Consider the following 24907-nt stretch of genomic DNA (forward strand, 5'->3'; position numbering starts at 1 on the left):
GATTACTGTGTTAGTAATGGGCTGGGGGAAAAGCATGCACACACCCAGTATTTCCCCAGGACTATAGTTGGAGGATCCTGGTTTAATTGTGGATTGAACTGATTTGATCCTTGTATACACATGGCTGTACAGTGCTGGCTCTTGTCCAGACTGTGGAGGATTCTAGAATGATTCCACATTCTGTAGAGTAAAAGCTCATGTCACTGTGAGATGGGTCAATTGGCATTGTGGGCCTGTGTGGGAACAGGCTGTATGACAGGCATCCTGCTGGTTCTGGCACACTCTCATTGTGCCTTTTTTAAGTGACACTGGAGAGTGTCTGTCGATGCCCGGGAGGCATGACGACGTGCCACAGTGTGCGTCCGACGGGAGGAGTGTGAAATGAGTTGGAGTGTAAAAGTGTGTGGTCACACTTTTCGTTGCATTCTGATCTCTCCGGCCTGTATTCTCCAACACCAGGTCCCCTGTACCGGGGTGATAAGACTGAGTGGCCCAAAGTGTGTGTGTGTGTGTGTGTGTGTGTGTGTGTGTGTGTGTGTGTGTGTGTGTGTGTGTGTGTGTGTGTGTGTGTGTGTGTGTGTGTGTGTGTGTGTGTGTGTGTGTGTGTGTGTGTGTGTGTGTGTGTGTACCTGCATGTGTGTATGTGTGCTAAGTGCTTAGGGCTGGGAATTGCCAGGGACCTCACGGTACAATATTATCACAACAGTAAAGGGGCCGGTACAATACGTATTGCAATTCTCACGATTCTAGATGTACTGCGATTCGATACTGTGATTCTATTGCGATTCGACGTTCCAAACATATTGCTCACCATATGTCTGCTGCAGAGGATCCAGAGAGAGCCATGAGAAACCCAGTTTGGATCAGTCATGGAAATAAAAGTGCGGCAAAAAAATACTAAGATAATACTGGAGTTTTGGAGCAGGTACAGCCAACTAGCGCAAAAAATAACGTATTGTCAAAACGATGCGATATACTGTCAAAAATAACATCCCAAAATGAAACTTTATCAATAATTTCCCCATCACTATACATGCGTACAATTAGGAGTATGTGTGCATGTGATAAAGAACAGATGAGGGAAAGAAATATAGTATCTCTGTGTGTGCGTGCATTAGTGCGAGCGTCCGTGCATTAGTGCGAGCGTCCGTGCACGCGTACGCTCCTTCCTGTACATAATGACCCATCCAGAGAGTCTGTCTGATTGTGGACTCTGTCTAATGGCTCCAGCCGTTTAAGGTTTCCATCGTTATCCTCCCTGGACTCGGGCCAGACACACAGTGTTTATCCAGCGTTTCTAATGTGTCATCATAACGTTCCCCTGCAGAACTGAACTGCAAGAGGATAAGCAAGGCCTGGTCCAGTAGCCAGCCATATTCCGAGCACCTGATCTAGCTCTTGAGGTCATCTGGCCAGAGCAAATCAGCATGCAGGATTCGTGGGGCCCAACTCCCTGGAAAACAAGTGGACCGCATTATGACCTACAGGCACAGTGACTTCCCCCGGTCTCCCACACATTGCCATGGCCACAGATTCAGCCTGTTTCCTCTCACTGCCTGTCTTGGTTAGGATGTACTGTATCATTTCACACCACAGAGAAATCACGATCTTGCAATCTGCATCTCTGTCTCTCTTATCACCTCTGTCCCGATCACTCTCTGGGTGGTGTGAGAAAAAGGATCGTGTCGTGTCATTCAGACAGTCTTCCAGAAGTCTCTTTCTTTTTCTCCCGCTTTGTCATTAGTTCCTCGCCCAAACGTCTCTAGAGCGGGACAGTGAACGTTTTAAACAAGATATCACTTAGCCCGGCTTGTTTAGAGGAAAAGAGAGAGACTTACTGGAATCAAAAGGGGAGAGTTCCATCATAATGATCTCAGAGGACTTCTTTATTTATTTTTTAAATCAACTTTGGGTAAAACGCAATAGCGTACATTGAAGTGTGGGAGTGTCTACAGAAAAGACCATTAAGGATTATATACAGGCTGTGATTTATGGAACAAGAGCCATTTGAAAGCAATTTAAAATGTATTTGCTATGGCTACATGACATCACTGTATTTGGCAAATTGCTCCTTCAGGAAGAACGGTGTGCATTCGGTCTCCATATGGTACTCTGCCAATTATGAAAGTATTCACACCCTCGGTTCTCTGATTGTCCCCTGTCCCCTCAGCTTGAAGCTCTCACCAATTAGAGCTACCAGCTTTCATGTTCCTGTCCGGTCATCTTGATTAGGTGTCTGTCACGTCAATAAAAATGAAGGGAACATGAGTAACGGCAGCTTCTAGGCTAATTTGTCATCATTCTTATGAAAAAGGTCGAGATCATGGTTGTTAGGAGGCATAGAGGGCGGTTACACAGTCTTCTTGATTATTTACACTGCCCCATTCATTGATGGTATCACAATATGAGGCAGGTGCTGAACATGATAGTCTCAGTTGTCTGGCTTGGGAGATCAAATCTGTGTGTGTGTGTTTGATGAAATGCAGGATAGATGCCAGCCCTTACATAACCATTCTATCCTGAATCCAGTCATCAATCAGGTACTATCTCCGTCCTCACGGATCGGAATAGCATAAGATAGAAGACTGGACCCCTGTCATTATTCACCAAGTAACACGCCTGTGGCAAAGAATTAAATAGGAGTTGAAAGCTAAGCATACAGCTAAGTACATTTTCTGAGGGGGGGACGGCATTGATGTTCAATGAAATTAAATATGCTTCGCCAACACACAAACACACACACACACACACACACACACACACACACACACACACACACACACACACACACACACACACACACACACACACACACACACACACACACACACACACACACACACACACACACACACACACACACACACACACACACACACACACACACACACAATTGCCTCTATAAAATGCAGTTGACAAGACAGAAACTGTCTTCCCAATTCCACCGGGACCAATGGCAGAGATAAAAAGTCCTATTCCACAGAAGAGATACTTTCGGCAACTGTGGCAAATCGTTTTAACCAGATTTCAAAATGCATAAAGGATTTGTTCTGATCATGGAGCCTGGTGAGGCTATTTTGGCATGGGCTCGTCTAGACATAGATCTAATCTAATTGGACACATGGAGCCTGAACAACAACAGAAATAGAAGAAGAGCAACTAAACCACATCTGAGCCGGATGGGTGCATTTTCGGGCCAACATTGTCTCCACATTGTCCCGGGGGTGTGGGTGGCTTGGAGGGTTTGTGAATGAGTGTAGGAGGACTCCGCTGCTTGCTTTCATGGTATTTCTGATAAGCAGATTGGATTTCTTTATGGGAGGGAAGGAGAAAAACATTTTATGGGTAAGTTCAAGGAAGCACCTGATCATAGGATGAATTGTGATTGCTAAAACTATGATGCAATTAGGACAATATAAATGCTCTCAAAGAAATACCAGAAATAAAAGTTCAAATAAATGCTCTCACTAAGAGCAATGAATGTCTCCATCTCTGAGTTGTGTTATTGTAAGTGACAATGGAAGATACTGACAACTGACACAAAGGCTTTGAAGGGAAATTACAGCACTCCCATTGAGTTCCCTGCCTTCCCCTGAACATGCTGGACACAAGAGGTTGCACAGCCGGACGCAGTCAGCCTCATCCGAGCGTGACTGTGCTCTACTTCCCAGAAACACCTATTCTCCTTGTACCCTGATGGTGGAAACATGGACCGACACAGATGACCAACAGACCAGAGAGGATATCGCAGGGCTACAACATGCTGCTTGCTCCAAGCTCTGGGCCAACTCATTCCCTTTAATCTCTCTGAACACTCTCTCTGGCCTCCAACACAACCATATTTCTCAGTACTGAGTTATCCTTTAGTCTTCGTGCAATATCCGTCTTTATGAGCAAGTAACATTTTATTTTTAAGTCATAAAAGCTCAAGGATTCTTGTATTGGAACATCTCTAAGGAACAAAAGTCCTCCCACATGTTTCATTGTTAGCGGGGTCACAGAAATAAGATGACACAATATCATAAACCACCAACCTGGAGCTCAGTAGGAACCACAAAGCAGGGCTTAGGGGTTAGCCTACGCACTAATTGCTTTTCATGTAGATTAATCCACTGTGGCTGTCCCTTGACCATCCATCAAGGTCAGAGTGAGTAAAATTACCAACTCATTAACAATCACCCAGTATTACCATGGTGGCTTGGGGGATGTACGTCTGTAGCCATTTTGAGAGATACGTTAACTGTGATTACATAGTACCTGTCTTGATTGCATCAAATCGTGAGAAGCTAGTTAAGCTAGCTAACTTAACCTAGCTAGGCTAATTGAGGCTGCAGTGCATGCGCTTTCACATCCAACAGTCAGTGCTTGACAAGGACTGAAATAGGTGCCTGTACTCATTTTGGGTGCTGGTACTGTTTATATTTAGATTCAGGAGCTCCACAATACTTTTGAGCTAAAGAGGAACAGGAGCTCAAGCAGTAGAACATTTGAGGTGCAGGTACTCAGCTCCGACAAGCTCCTGCCCAAGTCAAGCACTGCCTACAGTTTAGAGGTTGACCGATTAATCGGAATGGCCGATTAATTGGGGCCGATTTCAAGTTTTCATAACAATCGGATATCGGTATTTTATTTTTTTACACCTTTGTTTAATCTTTATTTAACTAGGCAAGTCAGTTAAGAACACATTTTTATTTTTAATGACGGCCTAGGAACGGTGGGTTGACTGCCTTGTTCAGGGGCAGAATGACAGACTTTTACCTTGTCAGCTCAGGGATTCAATCTTGCAACCTTATGGTTAACTAGTCCAACGCTCTAACCACCTGCCTCACGAGGAGCCCTGTTACACGAATGCAGTAAGAAGCCACGGTAAGTTGCTAGCTAGTGTTAAACTTAATCAATCATAATCACTAGTTATAACTACTCATGGTTGATGATATTACTAGTTTATCTAGCGTGTCCTGCGTTGCATATAATCGATGCAGTGCGCATTCGCGAAAAAGGACTGTCGTTGCTCCAATGCCTTTCTTAAAATCAATACACAGAAGTATATATTTTTAAACCTGCATATTTAGCTAAAATAAAACGAGGTTAGCAGGCAATATTAACCAGGTGAAATTGTGTCACTTCTCTTGCGTTCATTGCACGCAGAGTCAGGGTATATGCAACAGTTTGGGCCGCCTGGCTCATTGCAAACTAATTTGCAAGAATTTTACATAATTATGACATAACATTGAAGGTTTTGCAATGTAACAGGAATATTTAGACTGATGGATGCCACCCGTTAGATAAAATACGGAACGGTTCCGTATTTCACTGAAAGAATAAACGTCTTGTTTTCGAGATTATACGTTTCCGGATTCGACCATATTAATGAACTAGGGCTCGAATTTCTGTGTGTTATTATGTTATAATTAAGTCTATGATTTGATAGAGCAGTCTGACTGAGCGATGGTAGGCACCAGCAGGCTCATAAGCATTCATTCAAACAGCACTTTCGTGCGTTTTGCCAGCAGCTCTGCTGTTTATGACTTCAAGCCTATCAACTCCCGAGATTAGGCTGGTGTAACGATGTGATGTGAAATGGCTAGCTAGTTAGCGGGGTGCGCGCTAATAGCGTTTCATACGTCACTCGCTCTGAGACATGGAATGGGTAACGCTGCTTCAAGGGTGGCTGTTGTCGTTGTGTTCCTGGCTCGAGCCCAGGTAGAAGTGAGGAGTGGTATAGAAGCTATACTGTTACACTGGCAATACTAAAGTGCCTATAAGAACATCCAATAGTCAAAGGTATATGAAATACAAATGATATAGAGAGAAATAGTCCTATAATTCCTATAATAACCTAAAACTTCTTACCTGGGAATATTGAAGACTCATGTTAAAAGGAACCACCAGCTTTCATATGTTCTCATGTTCTGAGCAAGGAACTTAAACGTTAGCTGTCTTACATGGCACATATTGGACTTTTACTTTCTTCTCCAACACTTTGTTTTTGCATTATTTAAACTAAATTTAACATGTTTCATTATTTATTTGAGGCTAAATTGATTTTATTGATGTATTATATTAAGTTAAAATAAGTGTTCATTCAGTATTGTTGTAATTGTCATTATTACAAATACATTTTTTTTAATCGGCCGATTAATCGGTATCAGTCTTTTTTTGTCCTCCAATAATCGGTATCGGTGTTGAAAAATCATAATCGGTTGACCTCTACTATAGTTACAAATACAGTTACAACAACTCCATTCAGAATATTAAGTAGCAGCCTATCTGTTGGCTCTTAGTCGTTGTAGCCTATCCTCCTGTAACTTTTAATTCCGTCATTTTAATTCCATCTTCCATTGAATAGATAACTACTAACTTTTGCACAGAGGCTTTATGACAGTAGCCTATTGCCACTTTGATGACTTATAATTAGCCAACAACAACAACACGCTACACTTGCCACGCGCAATGCTCGTGAAAAGCAAGAGCAGCAGCATAAATCCCAAAAATGTCTCGCGGATCTGTACGGGTCCTTCCGGACTAGTCAGTTATAATTACACATACCCGAAAACCAGTGACAATTATATCGGATCTGACCCCAGACCTGTGAAAGTACCCGCTCGGGTCCCGGATCGGGTCTCAGGCACCCGGGTACAGGTGGATCTGTGAAGACCTCTAGTGCAGACAACCAACTTTTTGTCTCCGATAGTCTCTTATTTTCTGGGTTGATTTATCAGTAAGCTTTCTGAGGTTCCACTGATGGCCTACTTTTGAGTGGTATCATTCATCACCAATACATTTCTGTCACAGAGGATGAAAGTTCTATTTCAATGGGCATGACATGTCTGTCATTAACCTCCTTCGATACGGGCCAGCATCACAGATTGGCCTCTCCAGATGTACCCGGACATGGTTCCGGACCCCTGACGGGAGCATTAGTATTGGCCACCCGCTGCCATGTGTCCACCACCAGCTGGGGCCAGCTGCCACCCTCCACCAAAGACCTGGCTAGTCTGCCAATCAGGACATTTGGGAATCATGGTGCGGTACAGAATAGGATACAGTTGAAGTTGGAAGTTTACATACACCTAAGCCAAATACATTTAGTTTTACACAATTCCTGACATTTAATCCTATAAAAATTCACTGTCCTGGGTCAGTTAGGATCACCACTTCATTTTCAGAATGTGAAATGTCAGAATAATAGTAAAGAGAAAGATTTATTTAAGCTTATATTTCTTTCATCACATTCCCAATGGGTCAGAAGTTTACATACACTCAATTAGTATTTGGTAGCATTGCATTTAAATGGTTTAACTTGGGTCAAACATTTCGGGTAGCCTTCCACAAGCTTCCCACATGTCACACCCTGACCTTAGAGATCCTTTTTATGTCTCTATTTTGTTTTGGTCAGGGCGTGAGTTGGGGTGGGCATTCTATGTTTTGTGTTCTATGTTTTCTATTTCTTTGTGTTTGGCCGGGTATGGTTCTCAATCAGGGACAGATTTCTATCGTCGTCTCTGATTGGGAACCATACTTAGGCACCCTTCTTCCCACCTGTGGGTGTGGGAAGTTGTCTTTGTTTGTAGCATTATAGCCCTTAGGCGTCACGGTCATTGTTTTTTGCCAGCGTCATCCGAAATAAAGGAATATGTATGCTCACCACGCTGCGCTTTGGTCCTCCTCATTCAACGATCGTGACCACAATAGGTTGGGTGAATTTTGGCCCATTCCTCCTGACAAAGCTGGCGTAACTGAGTCAGGTTTGTAGGCCTCCTTGCTCGCACACACTTTTTCAGCTCTGCCCACACATTTTCTATTGGATTGAGGTCAGGGTTTGTGATGGCCACTCCAATACCTTGACTTTGTTGTCCTTAAGCCATTTTGCCACAACTTTGAAAGTATGCTTGGGGTCATTGTCCATTTGGAAGACCCATTTGCGACCAAGCTTTAACTTCCTGACTGATGTCTTGAGATGTTGCTTCAGTATGTCCACATAATTTTCCTACCTCATGATGCCATCTATTTTGTGAAGTCCCTCCTGCAGCAAAGCACCCCCACAAAATGATGCTGCCACTCCCGTGCTTCACGATTGGGATTGTGTTCTTCGGCTTGCAAGCCTCCCCCTTTTTCATCCAAACATAACAATGGTCATTATGGCCAAACAGTTCCATTTTTGTTTCATCAAACCAGAGGACATTTCTCCAAAAAGCCCGATCTTTGTCCCCATGTGCAGTTGCAAACCATAGTCTTTTTTTATGGCGGTTTTGGAGCAGTGGCTTCTTCCTTGCTGAGCGGCCTTTCAGGTTATGTCGATATAGGACTTGATTTACTGTGGATATAGATACTTTTGTACCTGTTTCCTCCAGCATCTTCACAAGTTCCTTTGCTGTGGTTCTGGGATTGATTTGCACTTTTCGCACCAAAGTATGTTCATCTCTAGGAAACAGAATGAGTCTCCTTCCTGAGCGGTATGACGGCTGCATGGTCCCATGGTGTTAATACTTGCATACTATTGCTTGTACAGATGAACATGGTACCTTCAGGTGTTTGACAATTGCTCCCAAGGATGAACCAGACTTGTGGAGGTCTACAATTTGTTTACTGAGGTCTTGGCTGATTACTTTTGATTTTCCCATGATGTCAAGCAAAGAGGCACTGAGTTTAAAGGTAGGCCTTGAAATACATCTACAGGTACACCTCCAATTAACTCAAATTATGTCAATTAGCCTATCAGAAGCTTCTAAATCTATGATATTATTTTCTTGGATTTTCCAAGCTGTTTAAAGGCACAGTCAACATCTGACCCACTGAAATTGTGATACAGTGAATTATAAGTGAAATAATCTGCCTGTAAACAATTTTTGGAAACATTACTTGTGTCATGCACAAAGTAGATGTCCTAACCGACTTGCCAAAACTATAGTTTGTAAACAAAAATTTGTAGAGTGGTTGAAAAACAAGTTTTAATTACTCCAACCTAAGTGTATGTAAACTTCCGACTTCAACTGTACATGTTGTACACAAAACAGGAGGCAGACAGGCAGTCAAAGTAGTACTGTTTTTTTTCAGCAACTCTGACTAGTGGCTATGATATGGCAGCAACTACAAAGATTAGCCTACATCATCACACAAAGCGCAGATAGCTTTTTACTCCAATATAATGTGTAGGGACTGTGTCCTGCTTGTGCAACTGCAATATCCATTACAATAGAGAGGTTATAGCCTTCAAAATGGCTTTGAATGTTCGTTCAACTCGCTGCAGGGTTTTAATTTCAGCTGTTCGTAAATATGAGGCAGCAATATGAGGCAGAGACGGGCTACATCATCATGAGTAAAGAGAGGAATATGAAGGGAGGTGGAGTGTGAGTAGCAGCTACAGATGTAGGATCTTAATATGAGACCATATGCTACAGCAGGAAAATAATCCTACAGAAACAGGAAATGTGAATTATTATGTGCATTATAATTAATGGACATTTTTGTAGGGGTTAATACATTTTAAGGGAAAATCAAGTCTGAAATTTCAAAGTGGAGATTACAAACTTTCAAAAGCCTTTTTAAACTTCAAAAACACAACAATTTTGACATGTCATGCATTGCAGGAAAGTTCTCCTGCAACAGAAATTAAATTAAGATCCGGTACGTAGAAAAAATTTGTGCATAAAATTACACATGCGCAGAACGTGATCCAGATCCGTAGCTTTGAGAAAGAGGTTTTTGAGAAAGAGGCTCTAACTCCTCTAGCTCCACAATGAAATACGGTGCATGCCTGCCAGCTTAGTGGGGTCTGCCACTAGCATAGTCAGTATAGTCAGCTCAGCTTTCCCCATTGAGACCATGACTGTGCCTCGATCTAGGTCGGGCAAAACTAAACATGGCGGTGTTTGCCTTAGCAATCTCACTGGAATAAAGACCTCCAATCCTGTCATTATTGAAAGAGATTGTGATAATATCTTACATCTGGAAATATAACTACTTAATGTTAGATCCCTCACTTCCAAGACAGTCATAGTCAATTAACTAATCGCTGATCATAACCTTGATGTGATTGACCTGACTGAAACATGGCTGAAGCCTGATGAATTTACTCTGTTAAATGAGGCCTCTCTTGGATACATTAGTGACCATATACTCTGAGCATCCCGCAAAGGCAGAGGTGTTTTTAGCATTTGCGATGAGGGTGACGGTGTTCAGCGGTGCGCAGCGACATAGCAGATGACTGCGATTTTGTATTTTGAGCATCTTGTCATTAAATCTATGCAGTCTACTCAATCACCTTTTATAGCTACTGTTTTACAGGCCTCCTGGGCCATATACAGTGTACATCACTGAGTTCCTGAATTCCAATTAATATATATTCACATTTTTGGTGACTTCCAATATTCACATGGAAAGAGTGGCCTTTTTATTGTCCCCAGCTCAAGGTGATTCTGTGTAATGATTATGCTGTTTAATCAGCTTCTTGATGTGCCATACCTGCCAGGTGGAAGGATTATCTTGGCAAAGGAGAAAGGCTCACTAACAGGGATGTAAACAAATGGTTGCACAAAATGTGAGAGAAATTAGCTTTTTGAGTGCATGGAAAAAAACATTAAAATGTTCTGTTTATATTTTTGTTCGGTGTAGCTCCCTTGTATACAGATAATACCCGAGCCCTGAATGCAAACTTCCAGAAAATTGGAACAAAAATGGAGCTAGACCAAAATGGAACTCTTCCGACTAGCTTGGAAAGACAGTACTGTGCAATATTGAAGCGCCCTCACTGCTGCTCGATCAGCCTACTTTTCCAACCTAATTGAGGAGAATAAAAACGATCCAAAATGTGATACTGTCACAAAGCTAACTAAAAAGCAGCATTCCTCAAGAGATGATGGTCTTCACTTAAGCAGTGATGAGTTCATGAACATTTTCGACAAAAAGATCATGATCATTAGAAAGCAAATTACAGACTCCTCTTTGAATCTGCATATTTCAGTTGTCCTGAGTCTGGACATAACTGCCAGGACAGGACCTAGGATCAATGGAGACACTCAAGTTTTTAAATCATGTATCTCTCTTCACATGTACCAAACTCACTAAAAATGGCAGTAATAAAGCCTCTACTGAAAAAGCCAAACCTTGACCAAGACATTTTTATAAAAAATATGAACCTATATTGAATCTCCCATTCCTCTCAAAAATGTTAGAAAAAGCTGTTTGTTCTCTGACAAATCCATTGTAAGTTTCGGTGTCCTCAAGGTTCCATTTTAGGACCACTATTGTTTTCACTATATATTCTATCTCTTGGTGATGCCATTCGGATATGCAATGTCAACTCACTGCTATGCGGACAACACACAGCTGTACATTTCAATGAAACATGGTGAAGCCCCAAAACTGCCTGCCCTGGAAGCATGTGTTTCAGACCTAAGGAAGTGGATGGCAGGAAATGTTTTACTTTTAAACTCAGACAAAACAGAGATGCTAGTTCCAGGTTCCAAGAAACAAAGATATCTGCTGTTTGATCTGACAATTCATATTGATGGTTGTACAGTCGTCTCAAATAAAACTGTGAAGGACCTCAGCGTTACTCTGGACCCTGATCTCTCTTTTGACGAACATATAAAGTATATTTCAAGGGCAGCTTTTTTCCCATCTTTGTAACATTACAAAAATCGGAAACTTTTTGTCGAAAAATGATGCAGAAAAGCTCAACCATGCTTTTGTCACTTCTAGATTAGACTACTGCAATGCTCTACTTTCCCGCTACCAGGATAAAGCACTAAATCAACTTCATTCAGTGCTAAATACGGTTGCTATAATCTTGACTAGAACCCAAAAAAACATATCATGTTACTTCAGTGCTAGCCTCTCTACACTGGCTTCCTGTTAAGGCTAGGGATGATTTCAATGTTTTGCTGCTAACCTACAAATCATGACATGGAGTTGCTTCTACCTATCTCTCCGATTTGGTCCTGCCGTACATACCTACACGTACACTAGTCACAAGACGCAGGCTTCCTTATTGTCTCTAGAATTTAGAATTTATGGTATGGTCTGCCTATACATGTGAGAGACGCAGACTCTGTCTCAACCTTTAAGTCTTTATTGAAGACTACTCTCTTCAGTAGGTCCTATGATTGAGTGTAGTCTGGCCCAGGGATGCGAAGGTGAACGGCAAGGCACTGGAGTGACAAACCGCCTTTGCTGTCTCTGCCTGGCCGGCTCCCTTCTCTCCACTGGGATTCTCTGCCTCTGAAACTATTACGGCTGACTAGTGCTCTTCCATGCCATCCCTAGGAGGAGTGCGTCACGTCGTGCAAGGCTTTTTTCGATATAGTCGACTTGAGTGGGTTGAGTCATTGATGTGATCTTCCTGTCCGGTCATTCGCCCCCTCTGGTTTGTGTGGTTGGTGGAGATCTTCGTGGCCTATACTCAGCCTTGTCTCAGGGTAGTAAGTTGGTGGTCTGTTGATATCCCTCTAGTGGTGTGGTGGGTATACTTTGGCAAAGTGGGTAGGGTTATATCCTGCCCCCTTGTCCGGGGGTATCGTCGGCCTGGGCAACAGTGTCTCCCGACCCCCCTTGTCTCAGCCTACAGTATCTATGCTGTGTTTATTCTTTCAATGTAATATGGAACCGTTACGTATTTTATCGAACGGGTGGCAACCCTAAGTCTAAATATTGCTGTTACATTGCACAACCTTCAATGTTATGTCATAATTATGTAAAATCCTAGCAAATTAATTACGTTTTTTTGTTAGGAAGAAATGGTCTTCCCACAGTTCGCAACGAGCCAGGCAGCCCAAACTGCTGCATATACCCTGACTCTGCTTGCACTGAATGCAAGAGAAGTGACACAATTTCCCTAGTTAATATTGCCTGCTAACATGGATTTCTTTTAACGGAATATGCAGGTTTAAAAATATATACTTGTGTATTGATTTTAAGAAAGGCATTGATGTTTATGGTTAGGTACAATGGTGCAACGATGATGATTTTTTCGCGAATGTGCTTTTGTTAAATCATCACCCGTTTTGCTAAGTAGGCTGTGATTCGATGATAAATTAACAGGCACTGCATTGACTATATGCAACGCAGGACAAGCTAGTTAAACTAGTAATATCATCAACCATATGTCGTTAACTAGTGATTTAAGTTAAGATTGATTGTTTTTTTATAAGATAAGTTTAATGCTAGCTAGCAACTTACCTTGGCTCCTTGCTGCACTCACATAACAGGTGGTCAGCCTGTCACGCAGGCTCCTCGTGGATTGCAATATAATCGGCGTCCAAAAATTATGATTACCGATTGTTATGAAAACTTGAAATCGGCCCTAATTAATCAGTTTTGCCGATTAACCGGTCGACCTCTACATGAAAACGTTTTTTTTTTTTGTGGTATTATCTTAAGCAGACTGTGTTTGTCTGTTGTTGTGACTCAGATGAAGATCAAATTTGATGACCAATTTATAAGTCCAGGTAATTCCAGAGGGTCCACATACTTTTTCTTGCCACTGTAGAGGAGGTAATCAACAAAGTAATGGAGTCCAGGTGAGTCCAATATTGTGCAGCTGCGTATAATGATGGTGACAGGTGTGCGTAATGAAGGGCAGCCTGGCACCCTCGAGTGCCAGAGAGGGGGTCCGGTAGCAGGCGTGACAGTAACCACCCCTTCTAGGGGCGCCACCTGGCGTCCCACCTGGGCAAGCCTAACGGGCTGGCTGAGGCATGGGCGCTGGAAATGCTGGCTGAGTCATAGAAGCCCAAAGAACCGGCTGAGGAGTGGGATCCTGGCGAGCCGGCTGAGGCGTGGGACCCTGATGATCCGGCTGAGGCGTGAAAGCCTGACGAACCGGCTGAAGCATGACCTGAGGTGGGCGCCTGCCAAGCCAACTGAGGCAAGGAGACCTCTCGAGCCAGCTACGGCATGGAAGCCCGACGAGCTAGCTGAGGCACCCCCTGGTTCCATCGGCGACGGCACCCGGACCCAACATCACCAACCAAACCAAAAACTCCCTGATGCTTCCTTTAGTGGTGTCAGCATTCTGTGAGAATCGACGCTGGAGACGAGAAGCAAGTACAGGGAGTGAACATTTAATAAACAACGGACATTAAACAGAACAGGAACAGCGTCGGGACAGGGGGAAAATAACAACATCAATGCTGACACAGGGAACAAACTGAGGAGCAGGCAGATATAGAAGGGGTCATCTAGAAATATTGCGCAGCTGCGCATAATGATGGTAATAGGTGTGCGTAATGAAGGGCAGCCTGGCCCTCGAGCACCAGAGAGGGGGAGCGGGAGCAGACGTGATAGTAAAAGCACTTTGTGACATTTTCTGATGGAAAAAGGGCTTTATAAATACATTTAATTTGATTTCCAAATGGGCGGGTGAAGGTGAAAACTCTGTATTTGCAGCCATGGCCTACAAAGAAATACAGTCAAAAACTTGACCAACTTGAAGCTTGGCTTGAGTAAAATATCTGCCCGTACAGCCTTAGGCTTAGCACTGCCAAAAGATTCTTAAGTTGTTCAAAGTCCCAGTTATTGTTATTTGCGTAACTACACAGGCATGTCATACTACACACATGTTTAATAGTTCTGTCAGTGCCTAGACTGCATTCTATGTCAAGTTCAATTTTGTTGCAAAATGTTACTCTTGTAAGCAATTACATTCCATTTGTACTTTACTGATTTTTAATATACATGAAAAGAGCATGGGCCTTTTGGGGAGTGTTATGTGCAGTCATGTCCCAACACATTTACAAATTCCATTACTTGTGTCCCATTGAGAATTAGAACTAAAAGGAAGATTAAAAAAGAAAAGGGGGGATACACCACCAATCCCCCCGAGCAAAATACACCTTGACCAACAGTGTTGTTCACACAAGCCAGCTGGCCTTTATCTTAGTCACTTGGGGATTTGCATTCAGTGTCAGGACAACAGCCATCGATATACAGGACAGTTAAGAGACCACACACTAACAGGCAGCTGAAGAGAAGAAGAGGGGGAGAAATCAATGGCTCTCTACCAGCCACTCTACGGGGCTCCTCTTGTTCTCCCCAATGGCCCCGGTGTGAGAAGCCCTCTTTCAGTTGCAAGACGGGCCACCCGGATCTGCCCTGTCATCCATTAAGCAGCCAGTGGTGGGCATCGAGGACCCGGCTGGCAGAACGCCAGGAAGACACCAGCAGAACCTGGTTGTTTGTGAGACAAATGAGGAGAAGGAGAATAGGTAGTGGGTAGAGATGGTGGGAGGGAGACAAGAAGAGGACGAACAGGGGGTGAGATTGGAGGAGTGAGAGGAGAATGGAAAAAATGATGAGAGGAAGAGAAATTAGAAATAAGAGAGAAAATTAGGTTGACGACGATGAGGGAGAGAAAAAGTTTAACAAATATATGGGACAAAAAGGAGAAGAGAAGAATGCATGTGAAAGTTTGGAATAAAGACAGTGAGAGTGAGCATGAAAAGGGGAAAAGGTATGGACAAAACTAATGACATTACAAGTGTGGTTGAAGCCTCAACTCCATCGCTCTCCTAGCTTGGGGGCATCGCTGAGGTGTCAAGAAGGGGAGCCTGGGAGCCAGAGCGTCGGAGCATTGCCATGACACTCCTGTGACGGTCGCAACACGCTGCGCTCTCACACATCCCCTCCAGTCTCGCAGCGTGAGAGCCTCCTGCTCCACGCCACCACTGCCTCTGGGACAAATTGGTGCTCGATCTAGCGTCACGCTTACAATGGTCCCCCCTTGCTGTGTCGCTGTGCACCGCTGAACACCATCGAACACTGTCGCCCTCTGCCAGCTTCTCCCCCACCCACACAAAACAAATCTCTCTTCTGACAGCATAATTCACGGGGGAGGCCTTGGGAAGACGGAGGATATGGAGGAGAACCAGTGTCCTGGGCTCCGCTATGGAGGCTTGGCTGGTCTGTACCACCACGTAACCATAGTCCTATTCAGCCATGGCCGGAGAGAGAGAGAGGGGCGACTCAGAGAATTCAGTGTGGCCCCTGTGCAAACTTGAGTGAATGCCGTTGAGCCTAATACCAACTAATCTGGTCATCAAATACCCCTCCTGCCGCCGATTGTAAATCTGCTCTGCTTTTTACCAGCAACCCTGCTTGGATGGCTAAGAGGACCAGCGTGCCAAGCTGCTCTGGTAGGGTGTCCCGCAGCTTCCTCAGAGAAAGAGGGAGAGAAGGCGAAAGAAGAATGGGAGACGGTAGGAGAGGAAATGAGAAGAACGAGTAGAGAGGGGCAGAAAGAACAAGGTTGATGTGGCATGGAGAAAAAGCTTTTTGTCTTCGTATCAAATGAGCTGGGAAGCTGAGTTTCAATTACTGTTGGTAATAAGTGTGATTTTGCACAGTTAACAACAGCCATACTCAGACTAAAGTTGACAATGTTTGACTCACACACAGTCATTTGAGATTATGCAAATACACTCTATGCAACTAAACTATTGAGCTGTGTACTCTACAAGTGTAGTTTATTGTGTTCCTCGGTGTGATATCAGCTGCATGGGCAACATGAAGTTATGAACTGGCACACTGTCCTCATTATACCAGTAGGCCACATCTGAAACTGGATTAAGCATTGGACCAACAGCTTGTGACACACCCTTCTAAGGTGGACTTCCAAGAGGCAAAGGGGTATGGAATCTGGAACCCCACCAACCAACCATCTACCTGAATGACTGAGTGACAAACTATGACTGCCATCTGTCACGAGTCACGACCATCCTGCTCTAAAACAACAGGCACAGAGACTTCCTCATCCGAGAGAAAGCGGGGCACTGTGGATGATGCCCAGTGTAAATGCCCCATCTATAGCCCACCACATTGGGAAGACAGATGGTGCAGAGTCTGCGTTGTATTCATTCACTTTGTGTCTTTTTTCTGCCATCAATCCCTATGCTGCCTTCCCAACAAACGACTGCTTCCTTTGTCCTCCACGTTTCATCAAAGCGTCATTTAAAGCACTCTACTGAAAGGGGCAAAAAGAAGGGAGAAGAAGAGGGGAGTGGTGGTGTTGGGGTGCATGTGGTAAAGCATTCAGCATGTACCAACACATTTGATATCCCAGTTCACAAGGCCTGTCACAAAAGGCTTTTAGCTCTTAAGCAAACTAGCTTTAGCAAGCTTTTTTCAAGTCTTTGTCTAATGCCTCACCCAAAAGATTAAACCAAGCATATCAGTCTCCTCCTTGACACTTTTGCACTGTACGTGTATGCCATATTGATGCTGAACGGCTACAACCAACTGAGTGAATTAAGAAAACCCTCCTTTCACTAAGTTCTGTGGGGATATGTAAATTATCAGTTTATTCAAACATTTGCCTGTATTGTCCTGTAACCAACGGTGGTTGTAACAGCAACCCCATTGATAGATCAATTTGAATTTGGTCAAAATGACAAGATAACTATCAAAATATGTGCAATTAAACGTACTTATAACACATCAATAGCACATTATTTATAGGCTACCTACAGTACCGTAGGCTTCAAATAAAGTGTCACCAAAGGCTATCTGTTTCAACTTTTCAGGATAGCCTTAGTTGAATGTCAGGAGAGAAATACAGTTGTGGAATGTAACCCAAAACATTAGCCCTAAAACGCTGGTGGTTAATGGCTCTGCTGGGGTAGCAGAAGCACTAGTTTCCAGGCAGCTTGAGACTGTCATACCATTCATTTCAGTAGCACCTATCGACCAAATCACTACTAGCCCCCCTTTCCCCCAAAAAAATGCGTTTTACTTACGTTCATGATTCACAGCTCCACTAACGTTATATTTACGGACCAAATAAATACCACACACCCGATGAATGGGAATGCACATTCGGGTGGGATTCTTTACACTTGGCCCCTTCATACACAACACAGAAACAATGTTGAATGTTTAACTAGCTTTGCGTAGCTACCCCAAAGTGATAGACTTTAGATGTTCCTCGGTGCTCTTTTGCACAACAAATATCGCTAACGCCAATTATCTATAAGCACACGACTGTCTTTTAATCATAAGGCTTACAATACGTTGTGTATTTTCGAATTTAGTCAGGATCCTTATGAGATGTGAGATGATAATAAGACATTATAAAGGGGTATTGCATGATTATGACAAGTCTTACATTGCATTATAACCGCACTTCAACATGATGTTTAAAAACACAGAGCCTACTTCTCCAAAGACGCACACCGCTTGTGCATAATCATTCGAATATAATTGAAATAGACCGAAAGGTCGACTATTATCTTCAGGTTTATAAATAAAATCAGCAAAATAATCCATGAAACATAAAATTGAGGTGTACAAAGTAGGCTAGTGAAGCGAACCGAGTTCATTTGAACCTGAACTTCACGCGCATTTGCATTCTCGGAGAGAAACAGGTAGGCTACCTTCACAGAATCAACAGTAACCATCAAGTGAAAAAAAAGGCGGTACAAAAATGATATAATAATAATTAACAGTGAGAAAAACGAAATGAAATTCAAGCTCTTTTACCTAATTGACAGACGATCAAGAGCTGAACGAGCAATAAGCCTCTTGAAACAGCCGTTTCCATATTTCACCAACCTCACAAATCTCGACGAAGACAATAAAAAATCGAATGTATGCTTCTTGGGAAAGATAGTCCCGTGAAGGTTTCACATTTGTTTCATGCTGGGAGTTGTTGTGTTGTCCGGTCCCGGTGTATCCTCACTCCTTTCTTTTCGGTATCTCCGGTGAGGTTGTTCGTCTCCTACTCGGAGATGAACGGTGAGCGCGAGGAGGGAAAGTGTATGAGAAGCGTGCGCCTCCCACAGACCATAATGCACGAGCTTCATTTAACGGAGTTGATAGGACTTTTTTGTAAGGAAATAGCCTGCGTTCATTGATTTATTGATTTCATTAATTCATTACAAATAGTGATAATTCCATGTAACTCTGTTGCAACAGTCGTTTTGTAACTTTATTGTGAATATGTTTTATTTTATTTTTATTTTAACACAAACCATTAGTCTATTTGCATAGCCAGCAACAATGCTGGATTGTTTTTTATTGCCAAGGGCCATATCTATATCCCATACAGAAGTCTATATCAGTCTGCTAATACAGGACTAGTAAAGGCCGAGTGCACCACTTTATTGTGTTTGAGCGTTTACCAGGATTTGTAACTTGAGGCTGTTGATTATCTGTACAAATCAAAACATTATTTGTCACATGCGCCAAGAGTACAACAAGTGTAGACCTTACTGTGAAATGCTTATTTACAAGCCCTTAACCAACAGTGCAGTTCAAGAAGAGTTAAGAAAATATTTACCAAACACAATAAATACAATAATTATGAGACTATATACAGGGGGTACCGGGTCAGTGTGCAGGGTACAGGTAAATTGAGGACATTTGTACATGTAGGTAGTGGTGAAGTGGCTATGCATAGATAATAAACAGGAGTAGCAGAAGTGTACAGAACAAATGGGGGGTCAACATAAATAGTCCGGTGGCCATTTGATTAATTGTTCAGCAGTCTTATGGCTTGGGGGTAGAAGCTGTTAAGGAGCCTTTAGGTCCTAGACTTGGCTCTCCGGTACCGCTTGCCGTGCGGTAGCAGGGAAAACAGTCTATGACTTGGGTGACTGGAGTCTCTGATAATTTTATGGGCTTTCCTCTGACACCGCCTATTATATAGGTCCTGGATGGCAGGAAGCTTGGCCCCAGTGATGTACTGGGCCGTACTCACTACCCTCTGTAGCGCCTTGCGGTCAGATGCCGAGCAGTTGCCATACCAGGCAGTGATGCAACCGGTCAGGATGCCTTTTCCTGTAGTTCACGAACAGCTCCTTTGTCTTGCTCACATTGAGGGAGAGGTTGTTGTCCTGGCACCACACTGCCAGTTCTCTGACCTCCTCCCTATTGTCTGTCTCAACATTGTCCGTGATCAGGCCTACCACTGTTGTGTCATCAGCAAACTTAATGATGGTTTTGGAGTCGTGTTTGGCCACACAGTTGTGTGTGAACAGGGAGTACAGGAGGGGAATAAGTACACACCCCTGAGGGGCCCCAGTGTTGAGGATCAGCGTGGCAGACGTGTTGTTACCTACCCTTACCACCTGAGGGCGGCCCGTCAGGAAGTCCAGGATCCAGTTGCAGAGGAAGGTGTTTAGTCCCAGGGTCCTTAGCTTAGTGATGAGCTTCATGGGCACTATGGTGTTGAACACTGAGCTGTAGTCAATGAACAACATTCTCACATAGGTGTTAATTTTGTCCAGGTAGGAAAGGGCAGTGTGGCGTGCAATTGAGATTGCGTCATAAAAAAAAAATCACCTTTATTTAACCAGGTAGGCTATTAGAGAACACGTTCTCATTTACAACTGCGACCTGGCCAAGATAAAGTAAAGCAGTGTGACACAGACAACAACACAGAGATACACATGGAGTAAACAATAAACAAGCCAATAACACAATAAACAAGTCAATGACACAGTAGAAAAAAGAAAGTCTATATACAGTGTGTGCAAAAGGCATGAGGTAGGCAATAAATAGGCCATAGGAGAGAATAATTACAATTTAACAGATTAACACTGGAGTGATAAATGATCAGATGATGATGTGCAAGTAGAGATACTGGTGTGCAAAAGAGCAGAAAAGTAAATAAAATTCAAACAGTATGGGGATGAGGTAGGTAGATTGGCTGGCCTATTTACAGATGTACTATGCACAGCTGCAGCTGCAGCGATCGGTTAGCTGCTCAGATAGCAGCTGTTGGGGGCGATATGCAAATGGGAGTGGGTCTAGGGTATCCTGGAGGATGCTGTTGATGTGAGCCATGACCAGTCTACAAAAGGGTTAAACAGATAATACCTGTGCAATATAAAAAATACTTGCTTACATGTTTTCCAGTTTCTAGAAATACTTTGTAAATGCAACTTATTTCTACATGAAAACTGAAATGGTCTATTCATTGCTTTTACATTTCAGTAGATGCTCTTATCCAGATCAACATACAGTAAGTAGTGAGTGCATACATTTTTGTAATGGTCTACCAACAGCTCTACCAACAGAGCCACACCATCACATCTTCACAAACCACTTGATGTACTCAATGTACTCAATCAATTGCGGTATTGTGCATTTTTTTTCTTTATGCCGATGGAAAGTCTACAGGTACAAACCTAGATGACCAGCCTATGTACAATACAGTAATGTACATTCACATTTAAGTGGTTTATAAGGATGGTCAATGAATTCAATTCATTCTGCTCAAAAAGTCGTTGTACTGTTTTGTACTGCTGGGAAATAAAGGTCTTCACAACTTTATTCCTCAATTTGACCTTTTATTGTAAAAGATAAATGCAAACTTCATCATCCAAACATCACACGGAACACAGCCAAACTCATTCCATAAACCAATCTAAATAACAGGTTGCCCTGACAAAAAACAGCTAGACTTGTTTCCAATGTATCTCATCTCTGGTGAGCACACGGGAGAAATGTAATATTGTTTAGAAAAGAGATGTGTCAGGTAAGCTAACAGGAGCTAAATTCTTTAAGATGGCAGCCATGTTTGTTCATGTTTAACAAATGAAAACTCCCTAATTCCAGAATGCCATTCACTATAAAACACAAATAAGTCAGATGGCTGCTCCCATATTTCTATGATGGGGGATTTAGCAATAAATGAGGGGAAAACACAGGAGAAGTTTATACGCTAAATAAAAATAAAACCCCTGGAAATGGGGTCTGAGCTGGCAACCATGAGGTACCATGCTTACAATCTGATTCCACGTTCAAATCTCCAACACCCACAACATCCCTACTTCCCACGGCTACGGCTACTTGTCAGGGCACCAGACTGAAGTGGAATGGTTGACTATGGGTTGCCAAACTCCACTTCTCAACATGAAACGGCAATGTATTGGGAAACTTTAGGTTCACACGTATAGATTTATTCTGAGGAGCTAGCTATATGGCTGGTAAGAAAAGAAAAGCAAAGAGCAGCATGGAGCCAATACAAACCATAGGCTAAGTAACAGAGATGCTGGGGGAGGACTACTTTTTGTGAAGTGCCAATGACCTCTTGATTTAGAGGGGTTAAACTCTGGTGAAATGGAGACTAGCACATCACCAGTGACCCTGAAATCACAATTCAGTCAGGGAATGTGGGACAAGTGCATGTGGGTGTTGAGATGTGGGGTGGGGGTGATGGGGTCAAGGAGCATAAGTCGGGGGGGTTACATATCTTCAAGCTTGAGTGTTTCAACAAAATGACACTCCCTCAATATTGAGGGGAAGGGAGGGGTGGTCCATCACAATTCATGTGACACTAAACTCTGAGTCCACTAGCTCACAGAGCCGGTTCACACATGTTTTAATAGATTAGGCCTAAGGGGTTTGAAACTAAACATACAGGCAGAATATTTTGGAAAGCACCAGATAAGACTTGCCAGACAGGTACTCTAAGTCTGGACCGATGATACACATACACCATTTGTTTAAACAGGATTGAATAACCATACAAATCAAGATTTCCCTCAAACAGATCATTACCATCATTCAATCAAGTGGATTTTATTGATGGTTTTATGGTAATGATCAGTTGGGTGGAAATACCACAATAAGATCATAAAGTGAATGTATTTTATTGAGTTTGGTGTAGTATTTCCCCAGGCCTGAGACGTAACAAAGAGAGCTACATTTTAAAGGGCAACCCCAAGCCTTTGGGATTCTCTACTTCAATATCATGCTTCCATGTGCCCCCCCTTTTACCCCTGTGAATACATTTGCATAATTTAGCCAGGATTATCTTTAATTTATGCAGAGGCTGCTCCTCACTTGTTAGATTGTAGTAGGTTTCCAGGGGGCCTGATAAAATTACTTTTACACTGGAGAGCAGGTAGTGCGTGTGGGGGTGTGGGGGTGGGGGGTTCTAAATGCTTTGGTGCTCATCACAAGTACTACTACACTATTAGAAAAAAAGTTCAATCTCAAACCTATAAAAGTTATTTGGCTGTCCCCACAGGAGAACCTAGCACATGAATCTCTGTCCTCAAATGACCCCTGTGAGAGACCAATTAAGAAAACATTTGGAAATGTATATTTCTTCTATCTCAATATCCATACATCACTGGGCAAATGTTCATTTTTCGATGCCAATGGATCTATAATTTTTCCTCTAATGCCATCTTAGACAGAACCAGAAGATAATGCATTCCCAAGATAAATCATGCCATTCAGAAAAGTAAGAAAACAACTTCCAAAACCTTTACCCCCAACTAGGTATCATCGATCTTGGGCCTGGCCAGAACAGCAGAGAGCAACCATCAAGTGACCATCTCCACTGATCAATATGGGAAGTGAAGTGGACAACACAATCTCATTAGGGCCTGTGGAAATATCCCAATCTGCAGTAGCATTAGAGCGGACGGTTCGGAAATGAATGGTAGGCCTATTGTTAGGAGAGCACTAAGAAAAACCATTGCAATGAGAAATAACAGAGAAATTATCAAAATAAAAACATTTTTGTTCAGTATACTGGTCAATACTGCTAACAAACATCCTGCTCAGACTCCTAAGTTCCACCCATGGATAATGTTACATAGGAATATCCAACGGGCGTATCAACAGCAACAATTTCCCAAGGTGTTTCAGGACATCCGATGAGCCTCCATTATAGGCTAAATTGAATTGTCTAATGCTCATGCTGTATAATTGGATTTTCATGAGTCAAGCGATGGAGAAGCCATCATATAACTGCTAAAAAACAAGGACAGATATCGATGAGAATTTTGCAAATGTCCAATGAGTATTTAGTTTCTATTTGTAAACATTTTGGTCAGTCCAGCTCAAGTAGTAGGGAATATGTGTCTGTGTTCAAAGGGAAGGTCAAGAGGACAGGGGAGGAAAGGAAAGGGGGGATGATTTTGGGGACAGACCAGTTCCAGAGTCCTGCCCCAGATTCAACTGTCCCACAAACGAAGGGAAAATGTAGAAGCTCTGAAGTTGCCAGAAAAGGCATATCCACAGTGATTCTCTTTTTATTCGGATCTCCATTAGCTGTTGAAGAAGAAGCAGCTATTCTTCCTGGGGTCCACACAAAACCTACAACATGTCAAAATACAGAACTTTAATGGACAAAAACAGCAACACAAATTTAAACTAATAACACTACAACTAAAGAAAAGTGCGACTAAAGTCTCTTCGGTTTCAAAAGACATTCCCATTGAGGCAAGTTTCCAGAAAACTGACACAACACTGTGTGATTTAAACAGTCAGTTCCTCCGTGTCCAATCTGCTCACAGGGAGCTTCAACTGCAGCCAATCAAATGTCCTTTGACCAAAAGGGAAGAGAGAACGGGGAATTTGAAGCACAGGAATGACCACTTTGATGGATGATTCTTCAAAAAAGGTCACACCACCCTCAGAAGTGGATAATTGACTATCTCTAATAATCCTTCCATTTATTTCCCCTTGCACTGAACAAAATTCTAATAAATATAGAAGTATATACAGTATGCATACATATATATACAGTATATATATATAAATACAGTATATGTATATATACAATGTATATGTATGTGTAACGGATGTGAAACGGCTAGCTTAGTTAGCGGTGCGTGCTAAATAGCGTTTCAATCGGTTACGTCACTTGCTCTGAGACCTTGAAGTAGTAGTTCCCCTTGCTCTGCAAGGGCCGCGGCTTTTGTGGAGCGATGGGTAACGATGCTTCGTGGGTGACTGTTGTTGATGTGTGCAGAAGGTCCCTGGTTCGCGCGAGGGGACGGTTTAAAATTATACTATTACATATGCATACAGTACCAGTCAAACATTTGGACACACCTACTCATTCAAGGGATTATTTTTTTCTACATTGTAGAATAATAGTGAAGACATCAAAACTATGAAATAACACATATGGAATCATGTAGTAATCAAAAAAGTGTTATGCAAACCA

At 42.7% G+C, this 24907-nt stretch overlaps 1 protein-coding gene across 3 annotated transcripts in view; it reads right to left on the minus strand.

Annotated features, from left to right (window-relative positions):
• LOC118396469 (receptor-type tyrosine-protein phosphatase zeta-like) overlaps window positions 1-18750 on the minus strand; it is a 71601-nt gene extending 52851 nt beyond the window's left edge. Inside the window, exon 1 of one of the 3 annotated variants that reach the window (XM_035790703.2) lies at window positions 18475-18750. In XM_035790703.2, the coding sequence (XP_035646596.1) occupies window positions 18475-18535 (61 nt within the window). In that variant the 5' untranslated portion in view covers window positions 18536-18750. The remainder of the gene's footprint in view (window positions 1-18474) is intronic. The other 2 variants (XM_035790704.2, XM_035790705.2) reach the window with 2 other exon arrangements.
• Window positions 18751-24907: the final 6157 nt, after the last annotated feature.

Source organism: Oncorhynchus keta, chromosome 17, assembly GCF_023373465.1.
Source record: "Oncorhynchus keta strain PuntledgeMale-10-30-2019 chromosome 17, Oket_V2, whole genome shotgun sequence".
NCBI lineage: Eukaryota > Metazoa > Chordata > Actinopteri > Salmoniformes > Salmonidae > Oncorhynchus > Oncorhynchus keta.